At 56.4% G+C, this 19,756-nt stretch overlaps 2 protein-coding genes and 1 pseudogene across 8 annotated transcripts in view; 1 reads left to right on the forward strand and 2 right to left on the reverse strand.

The window, feature by feature from the left end:
- Positions 1-99: 99 nt before the first annotated feature.
- On the reverse strand, positions 100-10,571 carry UBE4A (ubiquitination factor E4A). Its single transcript, XM_079326744.1, has 20 exons — positions 10,506-10,571; positions 10,202-10,366; positions 9,917-10,093; positions 9,633-9,745; positions 8,923-9,075; positions 8,674-8,833; positions 8,310-8,512; positions 7,903-8,094; positions 6,724-7,057; positions 6,328-6,454; positions 5,081-5,388; positions 4,393-4,525; positions 3,240-3,427; positions 3,055-3,155; positions 2,817-2,930; positions 1,964-2,138; positions 1,662-1,842; positions 1,308-1,455; positions 916-1,073; positions 100-771 (listed from the first exon to the last, which is right to left on the reverse strand). Exons 2-20 carry the CDS (start codon positions 10,323-10,325, stop codon positions 630-632), a joined length of 3,231 nt encoding a protein of 1,076 aa, XP_079182870.1. The 5' UTR covers positions 10,326-10,366; positions 10,506-10,571; the 3' UTR covers positions 100-629.
- A 2,035-nt stretch (positions 10,572-12,606) lies between these two features.
- Positions 12,607-16,454, reverse strand: LOC306812279 (G protein-activated inward rectifier potassium channel 4-like). Of its 6 annotated transcripts, none has more exons than XM_079326758.1 (4): positions 15,555-16,454; positions 14,673-14,894; positions 13,377-14,559; positions 12,607-13,153 (listed from the first exon to the last, which is right to left on the reverse strand). In XM_079326758.1, the coding sequence occupies exons 2-4, from the start codon at positions 14,847-14,849 to the stop codon at positions 12,810-12,812; spliced, it is 1,704 nt and encodes a 567-aa protein (XP_079182884.1). In that variant the 5' UTR covers positions 14,850-14,894; positions 15,555-16,454; the 3' UTR covers positions 12,607-12,809. The 6 variants fall into 6 exon arrangements, with proteins under 6 accessions (XP_079182884.1, XP_079182881.1, XP_079182882.1 ...); XM_079326755.1 differs by having other exon boundaries at positions 12,736-13,153; positions 14,673-15,769; positions 16,049-16,454; XM_079326756.1 differs by having other exon boundaries at positions 12,736-13,153; positions 14,673-15,239.
- Positions 16,455-16,466: 12 nt separating this feature from the next.
- LOC306812285 (putative claudin-24 pseudogene) overlaps positions 16,467-19,756 on the forward strand; it is a 153,226-nt pseudogene continuing 149,936 nt past the window's right edge. Inside the window, exon 1 of the transcript XR_013777853.1 lies at positions 16,467-19,511. The product of XR_013777853.1 is annotated as a putative claudin-24 pseudogene (transcript). The remainder of the gene's footprint in view (positions 19,512-19,756) is intronic.

The following is a 19,756-nucleotide window of genomic DNA, read 5'->3' on the forward strand; positions in this document are numbered from 1 at the left end:
TCGAGACCCGCGCGGTGCCGACACCGCGCCGCTCCCTGCGCCGAGCCCGAAGAGGATTTTCTACAGCTCCCGGCACTGCCACACCTCCACCACCAGCTGTAAGATTATCTCTATGTTTAATTTCCAACGCCCGCCATTCCCAACACTCATTAGGGAAGTAAACCTTGCTACAATCCTGGCACATACAAGTTGGAAAAACGTCCCCCTCCTGCTGATCCCCCCATCCCACTCTGGGAGTGGCTGGAGGCATTGCTTTCACCAAGTGAAAGATGGTTGCAGTTTAAACACAGAACAGAGGGAGGCTTTTGGTGTTGCTGTAAAAGGACGTGGCCAACACGAGGAGCAGGTAATTGAGAGCCAGGGCACCACATCTTGAGGAGGCTGGATTCTTCTCCCGAGGCTGAAGCTCAAAGCTGTAGTGCAGTGGAAAGTCAGTATTAAAGAGAGAGTCTTGAAAGGAAAAGAGATAACAAGGGCTGGCAGGGAAGGTCTAAGGAGAGACTCCAAAGGTGGTGGCAATGCACTAAATGTGGCCATCATTAGAGTGGCAGCTCCAGCCATTATCCCTGAATGGCTGTGATCTCGCCCGGGACAGGAGGTCAGGAGGTTTCGAGATGAGATCCTATTTTTTAGTTCAGTGTGTCCTCCAGCTCCTCCTCTTTCTGCTTTTTCCTCTCTGCAAGCCATCGCTGGATCTTCTCTTTTAGCTCTGTATTTGGTCTGATCTGGTCCATAGTGAGGGGACTCCGATTGAAAGGATCTGTCTGATCACTGAAAAATAAAACATCAAGGAGATTACTTGGATACTCCTGGTGCAAGAGATAAAAAACCCCCAAAAACAGGGAAGCCAGGAAGTCACTGGATATGTGAAATAGATCCTCAGAAGTATGGAGGCATGAGGGCTGTGCTACACACCTGAGGAGGTGTCGGGCTATAGTTGATCGGTCCACGGTGACACGGGAGGAGGGCAGGATCACAGGGTCTGACATCAGAGTGCTCATGATTGGATCCAGGAATTCATCACAGGCATCTGCATATGTCTCCTCTTCCTGCTGCTGCCGGTCTGCAAGAGACTAGGGAGCACATGTGGCTTTGAGGGATTTGGCCTCCTTGTTCTTTAAAAAACAGGGAGCATTCACAGGTCCATGCAGGCAGGGAACCCTCCCAGCTGCCCCACCTGGACCTTGGACAAAGCTCCACTCCCAGAAATCCAGCTCCACAGCAAAGATGCAGCAATATACAGAGGGAAAAGGACACAGGGAACCAGCTCATCTTTTTCTGTATGTTAAATTCCCTCCAGTGCTCACCTTGATCCTCTCAGCCAGGTTACTAAATGACACGATCATGTTGCCAGGCTTGTTAATCTTCTTCAGAACCCGCACGGTCTGGGCAAAGAGCGTCGGTGAGTAGGAGCGGCCGTCCTTGGGGACTGTGGCACAGAAGTTTTCTTCATCCCTGCACCACAGGTTACGTAGAGGAAGGTTTAAGAATACCCATTTATAAGGGCTGCAAAATAGTCCCCACAGCAGCCACATTCCCATAGCAAAGAAGTCAAAGCTAAAGAAAAGCTCGAGTGTAACTAAGCACTTCTTCCCCAGTATCACCAAGACTGCTCCTGTACAGCTCCTGCCACTGACAGGCACACTCCCCTCGTCACCTACCCAAGGTTTAGGTAGATGGTGCAGATGTCAGACACGAGCTGCTGTGGCTTGAAGTCGAACTCACTGAAATCCTTCACCTTCAAAGCTCCCATTTTAGGCCCAACCAGGTGTTGCAGGAAGTAGTTGAGCATGGAGATGATGCGCTCAGCCAGGAAAGGATGCACAAAGAGGGACTTGATTTCTGGAAAGGAAAACAAGAGTTTGCAGATTCACAGCAACTTCATCCCGATTTGACCACACTGAAACCAAGTTCCTGCCAGCTCACTCCCTGGCAGGGCTCTTCTCTTGGCCATTTTCCCTACCTGAAGTCAGGAAAGCCAGAGTGCCAATGGTTTCATTGGACATGATGTTGTGGAAACGTGCCAGCTGACCAAACATCTGCAGGCTGGACTCCTTCTCGCGCCGAGCCTCCGGGGACAGGCTGTCCCACTCGCCCCGGTCCTTCTCAATCTGCTGAACTTTGATCTTGCTCAGGTACTGCAAGACAGAACACGTGGAGTGTTTGGGTGGGTGGCGACACCAAGGAGGTCCAGAAATGCTCAAAACTAATCAGGCAACATCCATATCACCCATCTTATCTGCTGGCCTTCCAGCAATCAGTTCTCTGGCAGGTAATAGCTCCCCAAAATAGCCCTTTCTAGCAGCAACAGCAGCTCTGAAAGGAGTGGAGAGACATTCAACACACACCAGGGACATAAGGGCACCTGGAATTCCCTTCTAATCTCAAAAGAGAACTGCCTGGAGACAAAAGGCCTTTATTAGGATAAAATACTTGCAGAAAGACCAGGGGGATTTGAGAATCAAAACCCACAGTGACTGTTTAAAGCCTGAGTGTATCCAGATTAGCAACAGGCAGATTTCCCGGCATGCTTCCTGTTGGATCTGAAAAAGCCCTTTTGCCCATGGTTCTGAGCTGCCTCCCAAATCTAAAGGAAGGAAGAGTAACCCACAGACCCCCCAGACCCTTCCTCCTGCCTTTGGCCCTTCTATGAGGGCACTGACCACACCATCTTGGGATTGCTCTGTGCATAGTACCTACTGCAGAGACTCACCAGGCAGGGCCAGGCAAGCTGGCCCCGTTCTGGAGATCAGTATTGCACTAAGGAAGGAAGAACCTGTTTACGTGATGCTGATGGAACGCAAGCTCAGCCCTACCTGTATGGCTTCATCCAACAAGAAAATGGCATCGTTCATGAGCAGGTTTAGGAAGCGCAAGAAGAGAGGGGGATTCATTGCCTCCAGGTTCTCAGAGGCATAATCAGCCAGAGCCTGCAAGGAAAGGGATAACAGCGAATTCTGCAGAACAGCCCCCACGGCAGACATGGACCCACATGACCCCCCATGTGGGCTGCACACTCACATGGCACACTCAGACACGCAGCCCTGGCCTCACCTTTATACTGTCCCGGTAGGAATCGGTGTCCCACATGTACCTCAGGATGGGATACATGGGACGGCGGTAGTTGAACTTCTGTTCAAACTGGTGTGGGTCACCTGGGCACAAGCCAAAGAACCTTTCAAATGGACAGTCCCCCACAGGTGCTGCACAGGGAACAGCTGTTGCAGCTGTGCGCTTACCCGTGAACTCGATATCCACAAAGACTTTGATGAGCGCCTCGGCCAGGTGGCCAGCGTGTTGGTAAGAGCAGAACACTCGCTTGCGATGAAACACACTCGAGACAAGGGGGCTCTGAGCCTGGTCCAAGTGGGGCATCACAGCTTCCAACACTTCCGCCAGCTTGGCTCGCAGGTGAGGGTTTTTCATCCTGCAACAGAGAGAACTAAGCAAATCCAGGTTGGCATGGCCATGGTGCAGATTGGAGCTGTTCAGGAATCACTCCAGGAGCTGTGCTCATTCATGCTTGAGTGCCTGACTGCTGCAGACCATCTGTAAAGCCAGCCCTGGGTCAGCACTAACTTGCATGGATCCATGCCACAGTGGAATCTCAGGCAGAGGCCAAAGGGTGTGGGGCCAGCCAAGCTGCTGCTATCACCCCTCCACAGCAGCTCTCCCACTTGCAGCCCAATGCCTGCTTGTCAGCTGGAGCTCCCAAGCAAACCCCACCAGCTGTCTCAGCTCTTTTCCTACTGCTTCCTGCAAATCCAAGTGCTTTGCCTGCTGCATCTACAGTCCAGCCCCAAGCACTGAGGTCAGAGAATACCTCTGCTGCACCTGTGGGGCAGAAGCCAAGCCACCTGCCCCAGATGATGCTGTAGCAGACTGTCAGGAATAACTACAGCCTCCATCTCCTGGAGACAGCAGGAACAATGACAGCTGCCTACCACAGGAAATCTCCATCTGCTGCTGCTGCTGCAAAGGAGCTCACTGCCTTTACATGAGTGTAAATGCACAAACAGCAGAAATGAAGAAAGCAGGGTGATGTCTTATCAGGAAGATTGGTAATACTAAGTTCTGTTCAGTGTATTTCACTGAGACACTCCAAAAAGATCAATGCCAGGAGCTTCCTTTAACAAGTACAAAATGGCTGCAGCTGATGAGGTTTCTGCATCATACAACCAAACACACTTATTTAAGCACCAAATCCCATTTGAACCTTGCATGAAGCCTGTGGCCTCCCAGCAGGCCTTTATTCCCTTTGTGCCTCCTGCAGGCAGATTTCAGCTGTTCCAAGAAGATCAACCTGCTCACAGCTGCACAGACCAAGCCTCAAGACAGCTCTGCAATTTCTACTTGCTTGGTTCTGCAACAAGTAACCAGGGCTGCACCTACCTCTCCACATCACCCATGAAAACAGTAATGAAGTGAAGGATGTGCTCCAGAGAATCAGCAGAAGTCTCCAAGATGTCATCAGCAAAACGCCGCAGGAAAATGAAGAAGTCGCCCAAATTATCGGCAAAGAACTCTGCAAACAGAGATTGTAGCTGAGCTCCTCCCCAGGCAGCTCACCTAGCCTTTTTCCAGCCTCCCACCCACTCTCCCCTCACCACCCTGATGCTGATTAAGTATTGGTAATTAACAAGCTGTATTTGAACCTGCCATGGAGAAGGCTGCCCAGCCTGACGGCATGAGTAACACCCAGGATTCACTTCCCCTCTTCCCTCCCTGAAGTCAGGTCACTCATGAGGTGAATCCACCATCTGTCTGCAATGACACACTCTTACACAACCCTCACAGGAAGAATCCTGAAGCAGGTCCCAGAAGAAAGAGTTTACACATAGAGAAAATTCTAAATCAATGTAGAATTTGCCACTTGCCAATGAGTAGGACTTCTAAAAGGTCGGCATCTTCACTACCCTAGGGATGGCCCCTCAAACAGCCCCAAATTTTCTAAGAGTGATCCTCTTCAGAGAGCCTGTTCTGCATAATGCCAGTGGCAGCACCATGTCCTGCCCCGGACAGGAGAGCACTTGCTGAGGCAGCTCTGGCAGTGCTCCTGCAGGTGCTGGCGTGGGCTCACCTGGCACGCAGGCCAGCGCGCTGTGCGGCACCGCGGGCAGGGGGAAGCGCAGCTCCAGCGGCTCCGGCCCGCCGTTCCCCACAGCCAGCTGCACCAGCAGCACTGCCATGGACACCTGCAGGTTCAGGCAGTTCTGCAGCATCTGCGGCTCCGTCATCGCCGTCTTGGTGGAGAGATAGATGGTCATGAGGCGCTCAAACTGCTCCCTGAGGCTGTCAGCGGCGGGGCTGGAGCTCTGCTGAGCTTCTCGCCACGCCACTTGCAGGCGGTGAAGGCTTTGGTTTATCTTTACCATCTGGTCATGCAACCTGCTCAGGAAAGGAGGCAACGAGGGGCTGAGGAGACAGACAGACAGACATCCTGCCCCACCAATGCAGAAGCTGGTAGGAGACTCTTCTTTGCTGGTGGATTCAGATAATTTCCTGTGGATATCCTGTCTGGGGCTCTGGCAATGGGATGCCCTGGGGAAAGGCTTGGCAGCACCTGGGAGGGTACGATACCCTCTGAAGGACCATGGCACCTGCAGAGTAACCTGGGGACATGGCACAGTCCTCTGCAGCACCCAGCTCCCTTGGGTCACTGAGCTCAGGGATCCAACATGTCCCAGAGATGCCTGCAAGGTAACACTTCAGTCTCCCAGCAACAAGCCACTTGCATAATAACTTTTTTGTCAATGTCTATATTTAGAGAATAAACCAGAAGGGGACTCTGCTTGGATCAGCCATGACCTCACAGTATCTAAGCAACGATTTGCAGAGGGAAGCCGTGCAAAACAGTGTTCTGGTGTCCAGAAAAATCCTCTCCTAGAAGCTGACAGCTGCCTCACATTGCTGTTTCACATATAGCCCAGCTATCAGGGCATTTAGGTCACTCCCAGTGGGCAGGTGCTCTGCCACCTGGATGCTCTCTACTAGTGAAGGGAGGTGCCAGTGGCTCCTGCCCCAAGGAGAGGGGGCAATGGAACAACCTACAAATACTCAGCACTTGGCTATTGGTGTCTATAAATAACATGGAGCATGTAAGACTCCTTTATTAGGAGAAAACACTTGCAGAAAGACCAAGGGGATTTGAGAAAGCCTGAGTGTATCCTGATTAGCGAAAACGTGAGCAAAATTTCTTCCTGCAGTCAGTCAGGCTGCAGTTCAAGCAGCAGCTCAGCTGGCCACTCTGTGCTCAGAGTATTTACTGAAATGTCCATGGGCTGCACATGGGAAGAAAACAGCCCCAGGGGAACTGAAAGGAAGTACCTGTGAAACCCCAAGTGCAGGGTGTACTGCGTGAGCACCAGGTTTTCCGTCACCAGGTTGTAGCTGTTCGCAAACTGTGGCTCTTGCTCACTCAGAGCAGGGATCAAACATGTTTCTTTTTCCAAACCTGTAAGGAAAAGCATCTCTGCACCAGGTCCTACCCAGCAGTGCTGGTAGGAAGAGGGCTTGAGACGGTCCCTCCTGAGGACACAAATGGGCTTCTGGTGATGCTGGCAGCATTTTATTTGTATTCAGCTCTCCTCTTGTTCCTCCCTAGTCACAGTTCTAATTCTCCCCTAACCCTAATGGCACCCGCTGAGAGGGTGCTACTGAATAAAGTGGGGACCTGAGGAGATCCCTCTTCCCATTCCTTTAGTCCCCAGTGTTTAGGAGTACCTTTCATGTGTACGTTCTTGCTCCTCCTCTCCTCTTCGTTCAGCTCCTTCAGGGCACAGTAGGTAGGGTTAAAAGTCAGCAGCTTTGGAGATCTGGGTTTGCAGAAGGGCTGGCACAGCTTCAGGAGGGCAGCCCCCAGGTTGAGGAAAAAGGCATCTGAGGCGTACATCTGGAAGAAAATCTCTGGCATCTGGTTAGCCCAAATTTTGGTGCGGCCTGCATTTGCATGGAGGCAGTTTCCCAACCAGGAGAGAATCCTGTGCTTCGTCTCTGGTGACAACTGCAACAGGTTCTTCAGCATCTGGTAGATCTTCTCATGGAACTGGGCCATGAACTGTTACAGGAAACAGAACACAGTTGAATGAGTCCTTGGGGGGACTCATTTGCATCTGATACCACAATTATTAGACCCTTTCCAGCTCCAGACCATATCCTGCTCCTCAGGACACCCCGTGAATCACCCATCATACACACGTGTTATAAGCAGGTCAGATCCTGGGGCTGGCAGCAAATAACAATTAGGGACATCCTCAAAAGCATAGCTGAGACAATTTGTTCTCATATGGAGTAAATCCAAAATTCTTTGCCTATTTTTGACAGCCTGAAAGAACCCCTGAGTGGGAAAGCTCCTCTCAGGGATGACCTCGGCATCTCAGTTCACTCCTGTATTTATATCCCACATCCTCATGTTTCACTCCTGTCCTACTGGAACATTCCTAGTGGTATTCTTCTGAGGAAGAAATTTACTTGAACAATGACAGAAAATGCAGTCTGTCACTTTCTCAACTGGGAATCAATTAGTGTTTTAATTATAGGACAGGTATTGAAAACTACTCCCTGGTGATTGCAACACCTGAGGCAGATCATGTACAGACAGCACTTAAAGTTACTGATGTCTGTTTCACCAGTACCTCTTACCCTTTTTCCAAAAGCCCAGGCAACTTTGGTAAGACACAAAGATTTGGGTTACAAACACCCAAGGCAGCCGACAAAACTGTGGAAGCTGGCAGAAAAATTATCCAGCTGGAGAATTCAAAGCAGTTTTGGGCTGTGCCTGGTTGCAAGGCAAGCTATTCCTGAACCAGTGGTGGAACTCAAGCCCTGGTACCATGTTCTGAACCCTTAGGCAATGAGGGGCCACGAACACTACAGGAAGCAGAACTGCCCTGCTTCTCCCACCTGATGGATGTTGGACTCCTGCACTTTAATCTCCTGTGGGCTGGACCGGGATGGATTCAGAAAGTAGCCATGGTTCTCCACCACGCCAGGGGTCTTCAACAAGCAGGAGATATTTAAAACAGCACCAAGCAATGTCTTCTGGTACATCTGTCCATTGCTGGGATCCTTGGGCTGGATATAGCCTGCAAAAACCTGGGAAATGTACCAGGACATGCTGACTGTTGTCCAAAATCCTAGTAAAAACCTCCAACAAACTGATGGGTTTGTGACAGGCTACAAGAAAGGAAGGGAGGGGTATGACTACAAACACTGGGTGTTGTTACACTGCACTGCTGGTCTGGCCTTTACAGACCAGGTCTTGTAAATGTGCTCCTACAAAAAGCTCCTGCCTAAACCAAGATACCCACCTTTGCTATGTCTTTCTGCTTCGTGAAGTAGAGGAGCACATCGAGGTATGTGTACAGCAGGATCTGGCAGAGGTCCAGGTCTTTGATTCTCCCCAACAGAATGTCAAACACGGGAACCATGACCTCCCCAAACGTCCGCACCTCCTCGTCAACCGTTAAGGCTTCTATGACATCCTCAAGGAACTCGGTCATGTCTTCAAACTCTGGCAGGAGACACAAGCTGTTACTCACACCTCCAACAGCCCAAGTGACCCAAACACAACCCCCTCTTCAGGCAGAAGGGGAGCCAAAGCTGCAGCCAGCAGCAGGGCGCCCAGGGCAGCCCTGCAGCGCCGAGGCAGCGGCACAGCCCGGCCGCACTCACGCGCCCCTCGCAGCGTCTCCAGCAGCAGGTCCACCAGCTGCTCGTACACGTTCTGGTTGACGTAGATCTCCGGGGTGAGGAGGACCGTGCGAGTGTTGGACACCGTCAGGTTGCGGCAGCGCACGGCGAAGGGCAGAAGATTCTCTGGGACCTTGGTTATCTGAGCAAGAACAGGGCAGCGTTGGGGCCCGGTCACTCCAGCTTCAGCTGGGTCACTGCAGAGCTGGTGACAGAGCTGCCCGTGCCCACCTCCTCTCGTGCCCTGCGGAAGCAGGCGTAGAGGTAGCGCAGGATCTGCCTCTCCCCAGCGTCACGCTCAGCCGACAGGTTCTGGGTGCCAGCACACGTCATGTGGATCAAGTGGCTCCCGGGCTCCGGCAGCAGCAGGCGGGTGAACAGGGCCTGGGATACAGTGACACAGCCTCAGCCCAGAGCTGAGCCCTCCAGAGGAGGGAGCTCCACACCGCACAGGCCAGCTGACTCCTGCTGGGAAGAGCTCTCTCTATGCCTCATTAAGGAACGGAGTGCTGGAGTCAGAATCCTCAGCTCCTCCTGGCCTAAGCAAATCCTCCAGTCCCTCATGGAATAACAGTACCCCCAGCAGAAACCATTTCCACTGAAATCCTCAGCAGTAACAACGGATACAGCTGAAAATGAAGACGAGCGTGTGTTTGGACATTGTTGGCTGAGCTCTCTGCTTTTTCTTCCTTTTCCCACCCACACAGACCTGCAGGGCAGCAAACTCCTGCAGCCTCCACAAGGAAGAGCTGGATTCCCCAAATTCTGCACTTTTCTCAGTCTCCTTTCCCAAAAATCTCATAGTCTTTTTCAGCAAAACGAGTGGCAGCTTCGTGCCAGGTTTTGGAAAAGGATTTGGGATACATCGTATGTACATTCCAAGGAAACAAACTCCAGCTGGTGGCCAAAGTCTGCAGATGGCCCCAGGCAGGCGACCCTACCTGCTCCACATTGTCCATGTCCAGCCAGTCCTGGTCATCCAGGTCTGCGGCCATTTCCTCCAGGTACACACAGCGTGCCGGGATCCCATTCCCACTCTTCATGCTGGGGTCACCTGGGAAGGGCAGAGGGCGTGACCCACCCGCACGGATGGGGACAGCGCATCCCCTGGGACAGCCCCGCTGCTGCACCTGGCACTGTCCCCCCAGCGTCAGACAAACCCGATACGAGAGCTGCCCCAGCCTGCACCGCACCCCCCGCCGAACCCGGCGCTTCCCGGGCTCACTGTTGTCCAAGGTGATGAGGAAGATCCTCTGGATCATGTGGTTGATGTTGAGCTGCTCGCAGAGCTCTCGCTGGGAGCGGAACGAGCGGCTGATCTCGGCCACCGAGTAATCGCAGTCGTCCAGGCTCTCGGAGACACTGTTGTCGGAGTCATCCTGGCTGATGGACGTCTCCTCGCCTGCACGACAGAGCCTTCAGCGTCTCGGGGCAGCCCCTGCCCCAGCGCCAGCCTCGCCCCCTCCCCCAGGGCCAGCCCCTGCCCCAGCGCCAGCCTCCACCTTCCCACCTGTCAGCTGCCGCAGCTGCTGCTGCTTCTGGACGGCGGCGAAGTGCTTGGCGGCAGCGACCGAGCCGAAGAGGGCGGCGAAGGGATTGCTGGAGATGCTGTTGTTGTTCTCCTGGTCGGTCATTTCCCCTCAGGGCCGCGCCATACGGGTGAGCCGGGGCAAAGCTGCGGGGAGGGCGGCCGTCAGGGCCCGGACCTGCTCCCCCCGGCGCGGCGGGCTCGTCCCGCTCGGAGCGGGGGCTCCGGTTCCAACCCGGTGCGAGCCCGGTGCCAACCCGGTCCCGCCCGCTCCCGGTGCTCCCACCTCGGCCACCGCTGGGGAGCTCTGCGCGTCACCGCGTCGCACAACAATTGATGTCACCGCGACGCGACGGAAGTGGAGCGGCGGGAGGCGGAACTTGGGGAGTGACGCTGGGAGCGGCGGCAGCGACTCCTGGCGACCGGGAGGAGAAACGACACCTGCGGGGGCAGCGGCAGGGACAGGGACAGGGACAGGGAATGGGAATGGAACAGGAGCAGGGAATGGGAATGAGAATGGAACAGGGACAGGGACAGGGACAGGGACAGGGAATGGGAATGGGAATGGGAATGGGAATGGGAATGGGAATGGGAATGGGAATGGGAATGGGAATGGGACAGGGAATGGGAATGGGAATGGAACAGGGACAGGGAATGGAACAGGAGCAGGGAATGGGAATGAGAATGGAACAGGGACAGGGAATGGGAATGGGAATGGGAATGGGAATGGGAATGGGAATGGGACAGGGAATGGGAATGGGAATGGGAATGGGAATGGGAATGGGAATGGGAATGGAACAGGGACAGGGAATGGGAATGGGAATGGGAATGGGAATGGGAATGGGACAGGGAATGGGAATGGGAATGGAACAGGGACAGGGAATGGAACAGGAGCAGGGAATGGGAATGGGACAGGGACAGGGAATGGGAATGGGAACGGGAACGGGAATGGGAATGGGACAGGGACAGGGAATGGGAATGGGAATGCAACAGGAGCAGGGACAGGGACAGGGAATGGGAATGGGAATGGAACAGGGACAGGGAATGGAACAGGAGCAGGGAATGGGAATGGGACAGGGACAGGGAATGGGAATGGGAATGGGAATGGGAATGGGAATGGAACAGGGACAGGGAATGGGAATGGGAACGGGAACGGGAATGGGAATGGGACAGGGACAGGGAATGGGAATGGGAATGGGAATGGGAATGGAACAGGAGCAGGGAATGGGAACGGGAATGGGAATGGGAATGGGACAGGGAATGGGAATGGGAATGGAACAGGGACAGGGACAGGGACAGGGAATGGGAATGGGAATGGGAATGGGAATGGGAATGGGAATGGGAATGGAACAGGAGCAGGGACAGGGACAGGGACAGGGAATGGGAATGGAACAGGGACAGGGACAGGAATCCAGCCCGGCTCGGTGGGACCCAAGCGTGTCCCATGCTGTGAAATGCAACTGTCTGTGTGATAACTGAGTTTGTGTTCGTTATTTGCCCAGCGGCCTGCATTTGAATATTAACGATATGTAAATCAAGTGCTTCATAGGCAAATCATGATTTTATATCAAATGGATGCGCATATTGACCCTTATTAACTTTGCACCTACAAACACTCATTTGCAGCTTTTTTTTTTTTTCCTAACTTTTTCTTGTGTGGGTAGTTCCATGTTTGTAGGGGATTTGGGCTGTGCTGCAGGGGGTTGTGGTGTAGGGACAGTGCTGTATATGTTTATATCACACCTCCATATCCATCCCTTCTGTCCTGGGCTGCCCTCGGCTCCAGGGCATCCCCAGCTGCTCCACCCCTCCCTTCTCACCCTTCTAGGTAGGATAGATTTCAGGGGAGGTCAGAAAATACTCTGCCCAAAACTCTATGGGGAGATAGAAAGGTAGGTTGATAGAGAAAAAGCAAAGATGGACAAAGGGTTATTCTGCAACCCATGAAACACCCCCTGAAACAAAGCTGGCTGGGGACTACAGGGAGGGTCCCCAGCCCAGCCAGACCCTGCATACACGGATTTTACTGATTTTTTTTTTCAATCCAGGCCCCTGGCTCAGGCCCAGGCAATGCCCTGCCAAGTGCTGCAGGTGACTCCAGTTATGTCATTCTCGTGATGATAATTAATTTAATTTTACACCATATCCAGACTCTGGCAGCACCAGCCCAGTGCAACATTTCCATGCTGGGGGAGGCCTGGGGCACCATGTCAGACAGGGAGGGGGGCAGTTTGGGGCGCTGGGGGCCGTGGGGCTGTGTCAGGGTCCCTGAGGTGGCGCAGGACTGAGCCCATGGCACGGCAGGCTCTGGGCTCTGCCTCTCCTTTCTTCACCCAGCTTCCCCAGGGTTCCCCAGAACAAAGGTGGCTGATGGTCGGGGGGTTTTGTCACGAACAGCCTTTACTTGCCCACTAGTTACGCCTCGCTTTCCTTGTTACAAAAGAACAGCTTAACAAAAACAATGTCCTGTGGCTGCACCGGGGGAGCGCGGGGGCACAGAGAGCCCAGAGAGCAGGGTGGGCTATGGCACTGTTGGCGGGGGCACCGCGGGCTCCAGCGGGCGGGGCACGGCGCACGGCCCCGGAGCGGCTCAGGCAGGGAATTCCCGCTCGGGGGGCTCGTCCCGGGCGCCCTCGGCCACGCTGCCGGGGGCGCTCATCCCCAGCAGCGCGTCCTCGCCGGGCCCCGGCAGCGCGCAGGGCTGCAGGAGGTGGTCCCAGTACAGGCTGAGCGTGGAGTGCTCCTGCTGCTCCAGCTCCTTCAGCTCGTGCAGCTCCTTGGCGCTGGCCGCTGGCGTCTGCACCTCAAAGGTCATCTCAAAGCGGCTGTAGTCCACCTGGAAGGCGCCTTTCTCCAGGGACATGCAGGGCTCGAAGCGGTATCCCCAGAGGATCTCGTCCTCCGTGTAGGAGGTGCGGGCTTGGCACGTCATTCCTGCGGCAAGACAACGGCTGAGCTGTCGGGGGGTGCCACAGGGAGCCCCTGCTGCCTAACGAGGGGCTCCCAGCCCTGCATCACCCACGGCCCGCGGCAGACGGTTTTGATCCCGAGCATCTCATCTGCCCAGATGTCACTCCTGGGCCCAGGTTTTCCCAGAATCTCCAGGACCCCAGGGGAGCCACCCCTCTCCACCCTGACCCCCCCCCAGACCACTTGCCTGTGGCTTCCACGATGCCCTCGAGGATGATGATGATTTCAAACTGCTCCCGGCGCAGTGACTCGGCCGACATGTCCCAGAAAGGGCTGTGACGGTTGATGACGTGGCAGATGATCTGGGGCTCCACCAGGAATAGACGGTCCTCCCCTGTGTCATAGCCCAGGTTCAGCTCCGACTGCTCCAGGGGGATGAACTCCCCCTCGGCCGTCTGACGGGACTTGATCAGCTTTGCCCGGATCTTGGCATCCACCATGTGGCTTTCCCGCAGGTCCCCCACACGAAACATCAGGCAGAGCTTCTCGTCCCGGCGGGAGATGACGCAGTTCTTGCTGAAGATGAGGGTCTGGGCACGCTTCTTGGGCCGGGAGATCTTCACGAACATGCAGCCCACCATCATGGCATCGATCATGGAGCCGACGATGGACTGTGCCATCAGCAGGATGACGCCCTCGGCACAGTTGGCCGTCACCATCCGCGTGCCGTAGCCGATGGTCCTCTGGCTTTCCACGGAGAGGAGCAAGGCGGACACAAAGCCATCCACGTTCTCGATGCACGCCTGCCACTCGGGATCACCCTGGTGCCCGATGTCACCCCGCACCCAGGCGTCCAAGAAGTAGACGAAGCCAAAGACCACCCAGGTGATGATGTAGCACATCATGAAGACGAAGAGGAACCAGCGGTACTTGAGGTCTACAATGGTGGTGAAGATGTCTGAGAGGAACCTCTTCTTGTCCTGGATGTTGCCCAGATTCACCTGGCACTTGCCCACTTTTGTCACATAGCGCTGCCGCTGCCGCTTGCCGGCCTGAACCATCGGGCTGTCCTCCTCCAGCAGCTTGCAGCGCCGGCTCTGCAGCCCCTCCGGGGTGGGGATGGTGGAGCTGCGGGCGGAGGTCTTGCCGCGAGATGAGTTGGGGATGTTGGCCACGCTCAGTGCGTGCAGCGGGTGCAAGCGGGGCGCACCCTCCTGCGGGGCAGGCGGGGGGCACCCGGACGGCCGGCCGCGGTGCTGCTGAGCGCTCAGGCTGCCGCGGCTCGGCGGCCCGGACGGCTCGGCGGCGACAAAGCCGCTGTGACGGGGTGCGGACGGGCAGTTTGGCATCGGGGCGCCTCTCTTGGCAGCGGTGGCGGCGGCTTGCTGCCCGCCGTCCTTCACCAGAACCCCGGGGACGGGGAGATCGGGCTGCGGGGAGGGGGAAAGGAGCCCGTCGGTGAGAAATCGCCTCCGACAACACCCGCGAGCGGCCGGCGGCATCCCGTGCCGAGGATGCCCCAGAGCCCCGGCGCGAGCCATACCTTCTGGGGGAAGGTGCCGTACCGGCTGGTGTCGGTGGGCGGCCGGGGCAGGTAGGCCAGCATGTGCTTGGCCGTGGGGGTCTGCGCCGGCGGGATGGAGTTGCTGCGGCCGCGGGGCTCCTCGGGGGCCAGCCAGCCGCCGGCGCCGCCGCTGTCGCGGGCGTACGGGAGCACCATGGCGGCGCCGGGGCGGGGGCTCAGCCCCGGGCTGGCAGCGAGCTCCTGCCATGGGGGAGACAAAGCGGGAGTTATTTCGGATACGGAAAGCGGCTCGGGGCTCCGGCCCCTCTCCGCATCCCCAGGGTCAGGGTCTGGGGGAGCCCCCCCTTGCCCAGCAGCGCAGGTCCCGGTTCCGGGCCGTGCCGGGTGCCTGCGCTGGCTCCAGATGGCTAAGCCCATTAGGGGCCATAATGGCATTGCAAGGCCGCGGAAGGAGGCATTCGTCTCCGGCGGGAAGCAGCCCCGGCGAGCTCCGGGTGAGTGCCTAAGGCACTGTTCTACACTTGTTCCGGGCCCTGGAGGTAGCCGGCGGTTCTCTAAGAAGCTCCGAGCAGAAATGGGTGGCCCCTAGGTGCAGAGGAAGGACAGCCTGTGAGAGAGATGCAGAGCCCGTAGCTGGGCTCCTCGGGACAGGCTGAGTCCAGCCGGTGCCCATGGGGAGACGTGATGGGAGGTCATGGTCCTGGAAACGCAACCCGGAGCGCAGCGACCTGAGGGGATAGGAATGGGGATGGGGTGGGAGTGTTGGCGCTCTGCCTCCGCCGAGCATCCCCTGCCACTGCAGAGCAGCGGGGCCAGCGCTCCTCAGCGCGACGATGGAGGATGCCACTCTCCGGACCAACCTCCCGGCTCCCCAGACCCCTGGGCGCGGGAGACACCCACCTCATGTCCAGGCAGAGCGGCTGCCAGCCCGGCAGACGTCGTTCTCGGCTTGTGGCTCCCGCTGTGGCCCGGCCACCGCCGGGCATCTTCCCACCGGCTGTGGACGGGAATCCTCTGCCGGGCTGTGCCACCGTGTCCGGTGGGAGGAAAAGAAGGACTGGGAGCTCGGCGGCGGCCGCCAATCCTCCTCCAGCGGCAGAAGGTCACCCGTTAATCTGTCTCAATGACAGGCACAATTACCTTGAGACGATTTAATCGGAAGAAGCAGGTGCCCCAATGCCTGGGGGAAGCAGCAGGAGGGGTTTCCCGGCGGATTTCCCTGCTCTTGCCCTTGAGATGATGCTCTCTGTCTGCTCTTAGGAGCAGGACGGTCAGCAAGGGCTGGAAGACATCCCCTTTCTCCTGCCTGGTCTGTGCTTCCACGTCGAGCGTGATCTGTGCTCCCTCGCCCCCTCCTTCTGGAAGCCCCCTACAAAGATCCTCCTGATACTCACCAGAGCTGGACCCCAGGACCAGCAGGACTCAGTAATTTCCAGTCTGGCTCCCGATACAGATAAGAAAGACGGCGGATGAAGGAGAGATTAGTCGCTAATCTCCCAGGGAAGATGAATCTGCAAGCTGGACCCCACGGAGGGAACGCACGTGGGGGAGGATGGGAGCCCAGTGCCAGCACAAACTTGGGATTTTCCTGATGCTTCTTTTCATCCTTTTCTTAGAATCCCAGAATGGTTTGAGTTAGAAAGGGACTTAAAGATCAGTCCAGCTCCAACCCCCTGCCACAGGGACACCTTCCACCGGACTAAGCTGATGGACGTGGGTTTTCCCCAGCCTTGTGTTTGCATCAGGATGTCTCCTATCAGGACAACAGTTTCCTCACACACAAGCACCATGAGTCGCGGCTGCTGGGATCAGTGCCCACCTGCGAGAAGCAGGACCCATCTCCAACCTGCTTCCTTCCTCGGACATCCCCATTCTCAACGCAGCTCTCAAAGGCTCATTTGCATATTTAATTAATGACCGCATGAGGGTCTAGGCCTCCGACCGAGGCGCTGACTCTTGAGAAAAGCCTGATGCCAGCTCTCTGCTGGCTGTCTACATCTTGTGCTGGGGTGCCAGCCGTGTCCCACGAGGAGCTGCTGCTGCCGAGAATCGCTTTCCCTGCCAAAGCTCTCGCTCCGGAGTGGCCAAGGCTCGGAGGATTTGCATACTTTGGCTAAACCCTCCCGGGCACGGCGAAGCAGCGGCGGGACCCAGCCCGGAGTCACCGCGGGGATGCACCCGGCTTTTCCTGCTGAGCCGGGCTCTCCTTTTAGCATGGAAAAACCAACAACAGCTGAAAAACGACCGTGGCCACACCCCGGCGTTGGAGGAGCAGGCTCGAATCGCCCCCCCCGGGCTGCAGACGCGGCCGGGCGGACGCTGCTCACAGCGTTCATGCCCGCGGCCGCGGCCGGGGCTGAGCTGCGCCCCGAGCTAGCGGGGCACCATGGCCGGGGGCTGGCGGGCAAAGGCGCAGGGCGGGGGGATGCTGCTGGCTCTCCTCGGATGGATCAGCTCCTGCGTCACCACCTTCGTGCCCCTCTGGAAGAACCTCAATTTGGACCTGAACGAGCTGGAGGTCTGGAACATGGGGCTCTGGCAGGTCTGCATCACGCAGGAGGAGGGGGTGGTTGAATGCCAAGCCCACGGCTCCTTCCTGGCGCTGCCCCCCGAGCTGCGCATCTCTCGCCTCCTGATGTGCCTCTCCAACGGGCTGGGGCTGCTGGGCTGTCTCCTCGCTGCCCTGGGGCTGGAGGGCTGGAGAACCTGCGAGGACAAACCTGGGCGAAAGCGGCGGCTCCTGCTTGGCGGGGGAGTTTCGCTTGGCATGGCAGGGATCACCACCCTGGTGCCAGTCTCCTGGGTCGCCTACAACACCGTCCTCGACTTCTGGGACGAGACTGTCCCCGACATCGTCCCCAGGTGGGAGTTTGGGGAGGCCACCTTCCTGGGGTGGTTTGCTGGAGCCTTCCTTGCTGCTGGCGGGCTGCTCCTCGCCTGCAGCACCCGCTCCACGAAGACGGCCACGCCGCCGGCCCCTGCCTGCCACCAGCCCCCTGCCTGCCATCAGGGCCCTGCTGCACCAGGGCTGCCTGGGGGCCACCACCTGCACCCCAGAAATGCAGACTTGGTCATCTAGGGCCTCAGGGTACTGTGCCCTGTGCACCTCGTGGCTCTTCCCCTGGCAGGGAGAGCTCCTGCTTGTTTCACAGGATGATTTGCTAATTGCTACGGCAGCTCTGCAGGTTTCTCTCCTTCCTCTGCGTGTCTGCTTCACTTTTTCTCTGTTGAGGAGCAGCAGATTTCCCTGCAGCACTCACCAAGCAAGTGTGGGAAGGCAACAAGCAGCAGGCAGCACTTTGTACTGCCGGTGACACCGTGGTACCATCACTGATGGGTGACAGTGTTGGCATCCCTGGCGAGTCCCCCGTAGCCAAGTCTGTCGTGGCTGATGCTGTACCCCAGTGCAGCAGCTCTTTCCTTGCATGTCTGTGTCGCTCTGATGTATTTGCAATAAATTATCATGTCCACTGGCAGTGTGTCTCTGCTCTGAACATGCAGCTGTGTCTTGCAGAAGAGGGATGCAGGGTGGGAGCTGCATGGGGCTGCACTGCTGCTGCAGCTATGGTTTGGTGTCTAGAAAAGATTGGAGGAAAAGAGAGAGAGAAATGGAAAACAAGGGGGAAGGAGGACAATGAGAGACAAGGCAGCACCGAGTTCTACTGCTGCTGCAATGGTGGGATGGCAGTGACTGCGTGCCCTGCAGGAACCTCATCTTCTCATGACTAAGATGATAAAGCCGATAAGTGCCGCAGACCTTTGTGTCAAAAGTTCCTCGACTGCATCATTTACCTGCGCACAAGAGGCAAGAAAGGGTTTCTGCTGGTCTCAAGCATTCCTTCCACATTTTCCTGATTCAGCTGTAAAAATAAAGGCTGATTACACACCTCTGTGAGCAAGAGCATGGACCATCAGGCTGGATTAGCACCCGGAGTCCTGACAGGGGCCTGCCTGCTGCTACGGCACTGGTTGGAAACCGAGTTCACCGCTGGTTTAATCCCTGCAGGCTCAAAGCCGTGGGCGCGTGACCCTTCTCAAGGAAGGCCCAGCCGGCAGCAGCATTCCTGGGGAAGCAAAGTCCACTCCCTCTAAGTCCCATTTTGAAACCTGCACTTTGCTCAGCTGGGAGGAGAGGAAGGAGAGGGTGGGCAAGGAAAGGGAACAGAGATGATCCCTGGGAGTTCTGATGCTGCAGGACTGGGGACAGAGTTGGTGCTGCTGAGAGTGAAGTGGGAGAGGCAGGTGCTCAGTCCTTCTGGAAAACCATCAAATGAGGTAGAACTGAGGGGGCAGTGTTCCTGGCCATCACCTTCCAAGAAGCTGCACCCCCTGCCAGCTGCCCTTGGAGGTCTGACCACCCCAGGGAACACAGACAGGCTGTTTTGGCTCTAACTCCCGTGGGAAATGGGAGGACAGGACAGTGAGCAAAGGCTTCAGAGCCTGGGAACACTCCTCCTGTCCAGCCCAGTTCAAACACCGTGACGTCCCTGGCACCACTCTGTACTCCTGACACTCTTCATTGGTTCCTTAAAGCAGGTGTTGGGCACGGCCTGGGCATTTCAGCTTCTGGCAGCAACACAAACAACAGGGCAAAGCCACCGTTTTGTGAGTCAGAACAAACGGGCTCTCCTCTTCCCAAGCTCCATTCTACTGCTTGCAAGTGCACAAAAGCTGCCTGGCAATGCCAGGTGTTGGCTGGGAGGAGGTAGTGTGCCTCTGGGTGGGTGATGGCCTGGGGGCTCTGTTCAAGAGCTCCATGTTTCCATTCATCAAAGGTCAAGCAGCCCGAGCAGGGAGCTGAAGGCCTCATCAGGTTCTGTCACAACAATGGGGCAAACAAGCTGAAAAAGCAGCACTGTGGCACTGCAGCACCCTGGTCCCTGAGGAGGGACAGGTCGCTGCAGGGACACTGGCAGCCAGAGTGCCTGTGGACAGTGGCAGCTCTACTTCATCATAAAGTCACCTGGAGAGCACAAGATTCTCCCACAGGAGCAGTTAATTCCTAAATACCGAGGAAACATCCCCTGATAGGAGGGTGGAACCATCCTAAGGCAGCTCTGCTAGTGACAACACATTTTGTACAGGAGGAACCTTCAGGCAGA

This window comes from Erithacus rubecula (assembly GCF_903797595.1).
Source record: "Erithacus rubecula genome assembly, chromosome: 25".
Classification (NCBI taxonomy): Eukaryota; Metazoa; Chordata; class Aves; order Passeriformes; family Muscicapidae; genus Erithacus; species Erithacus rubecula.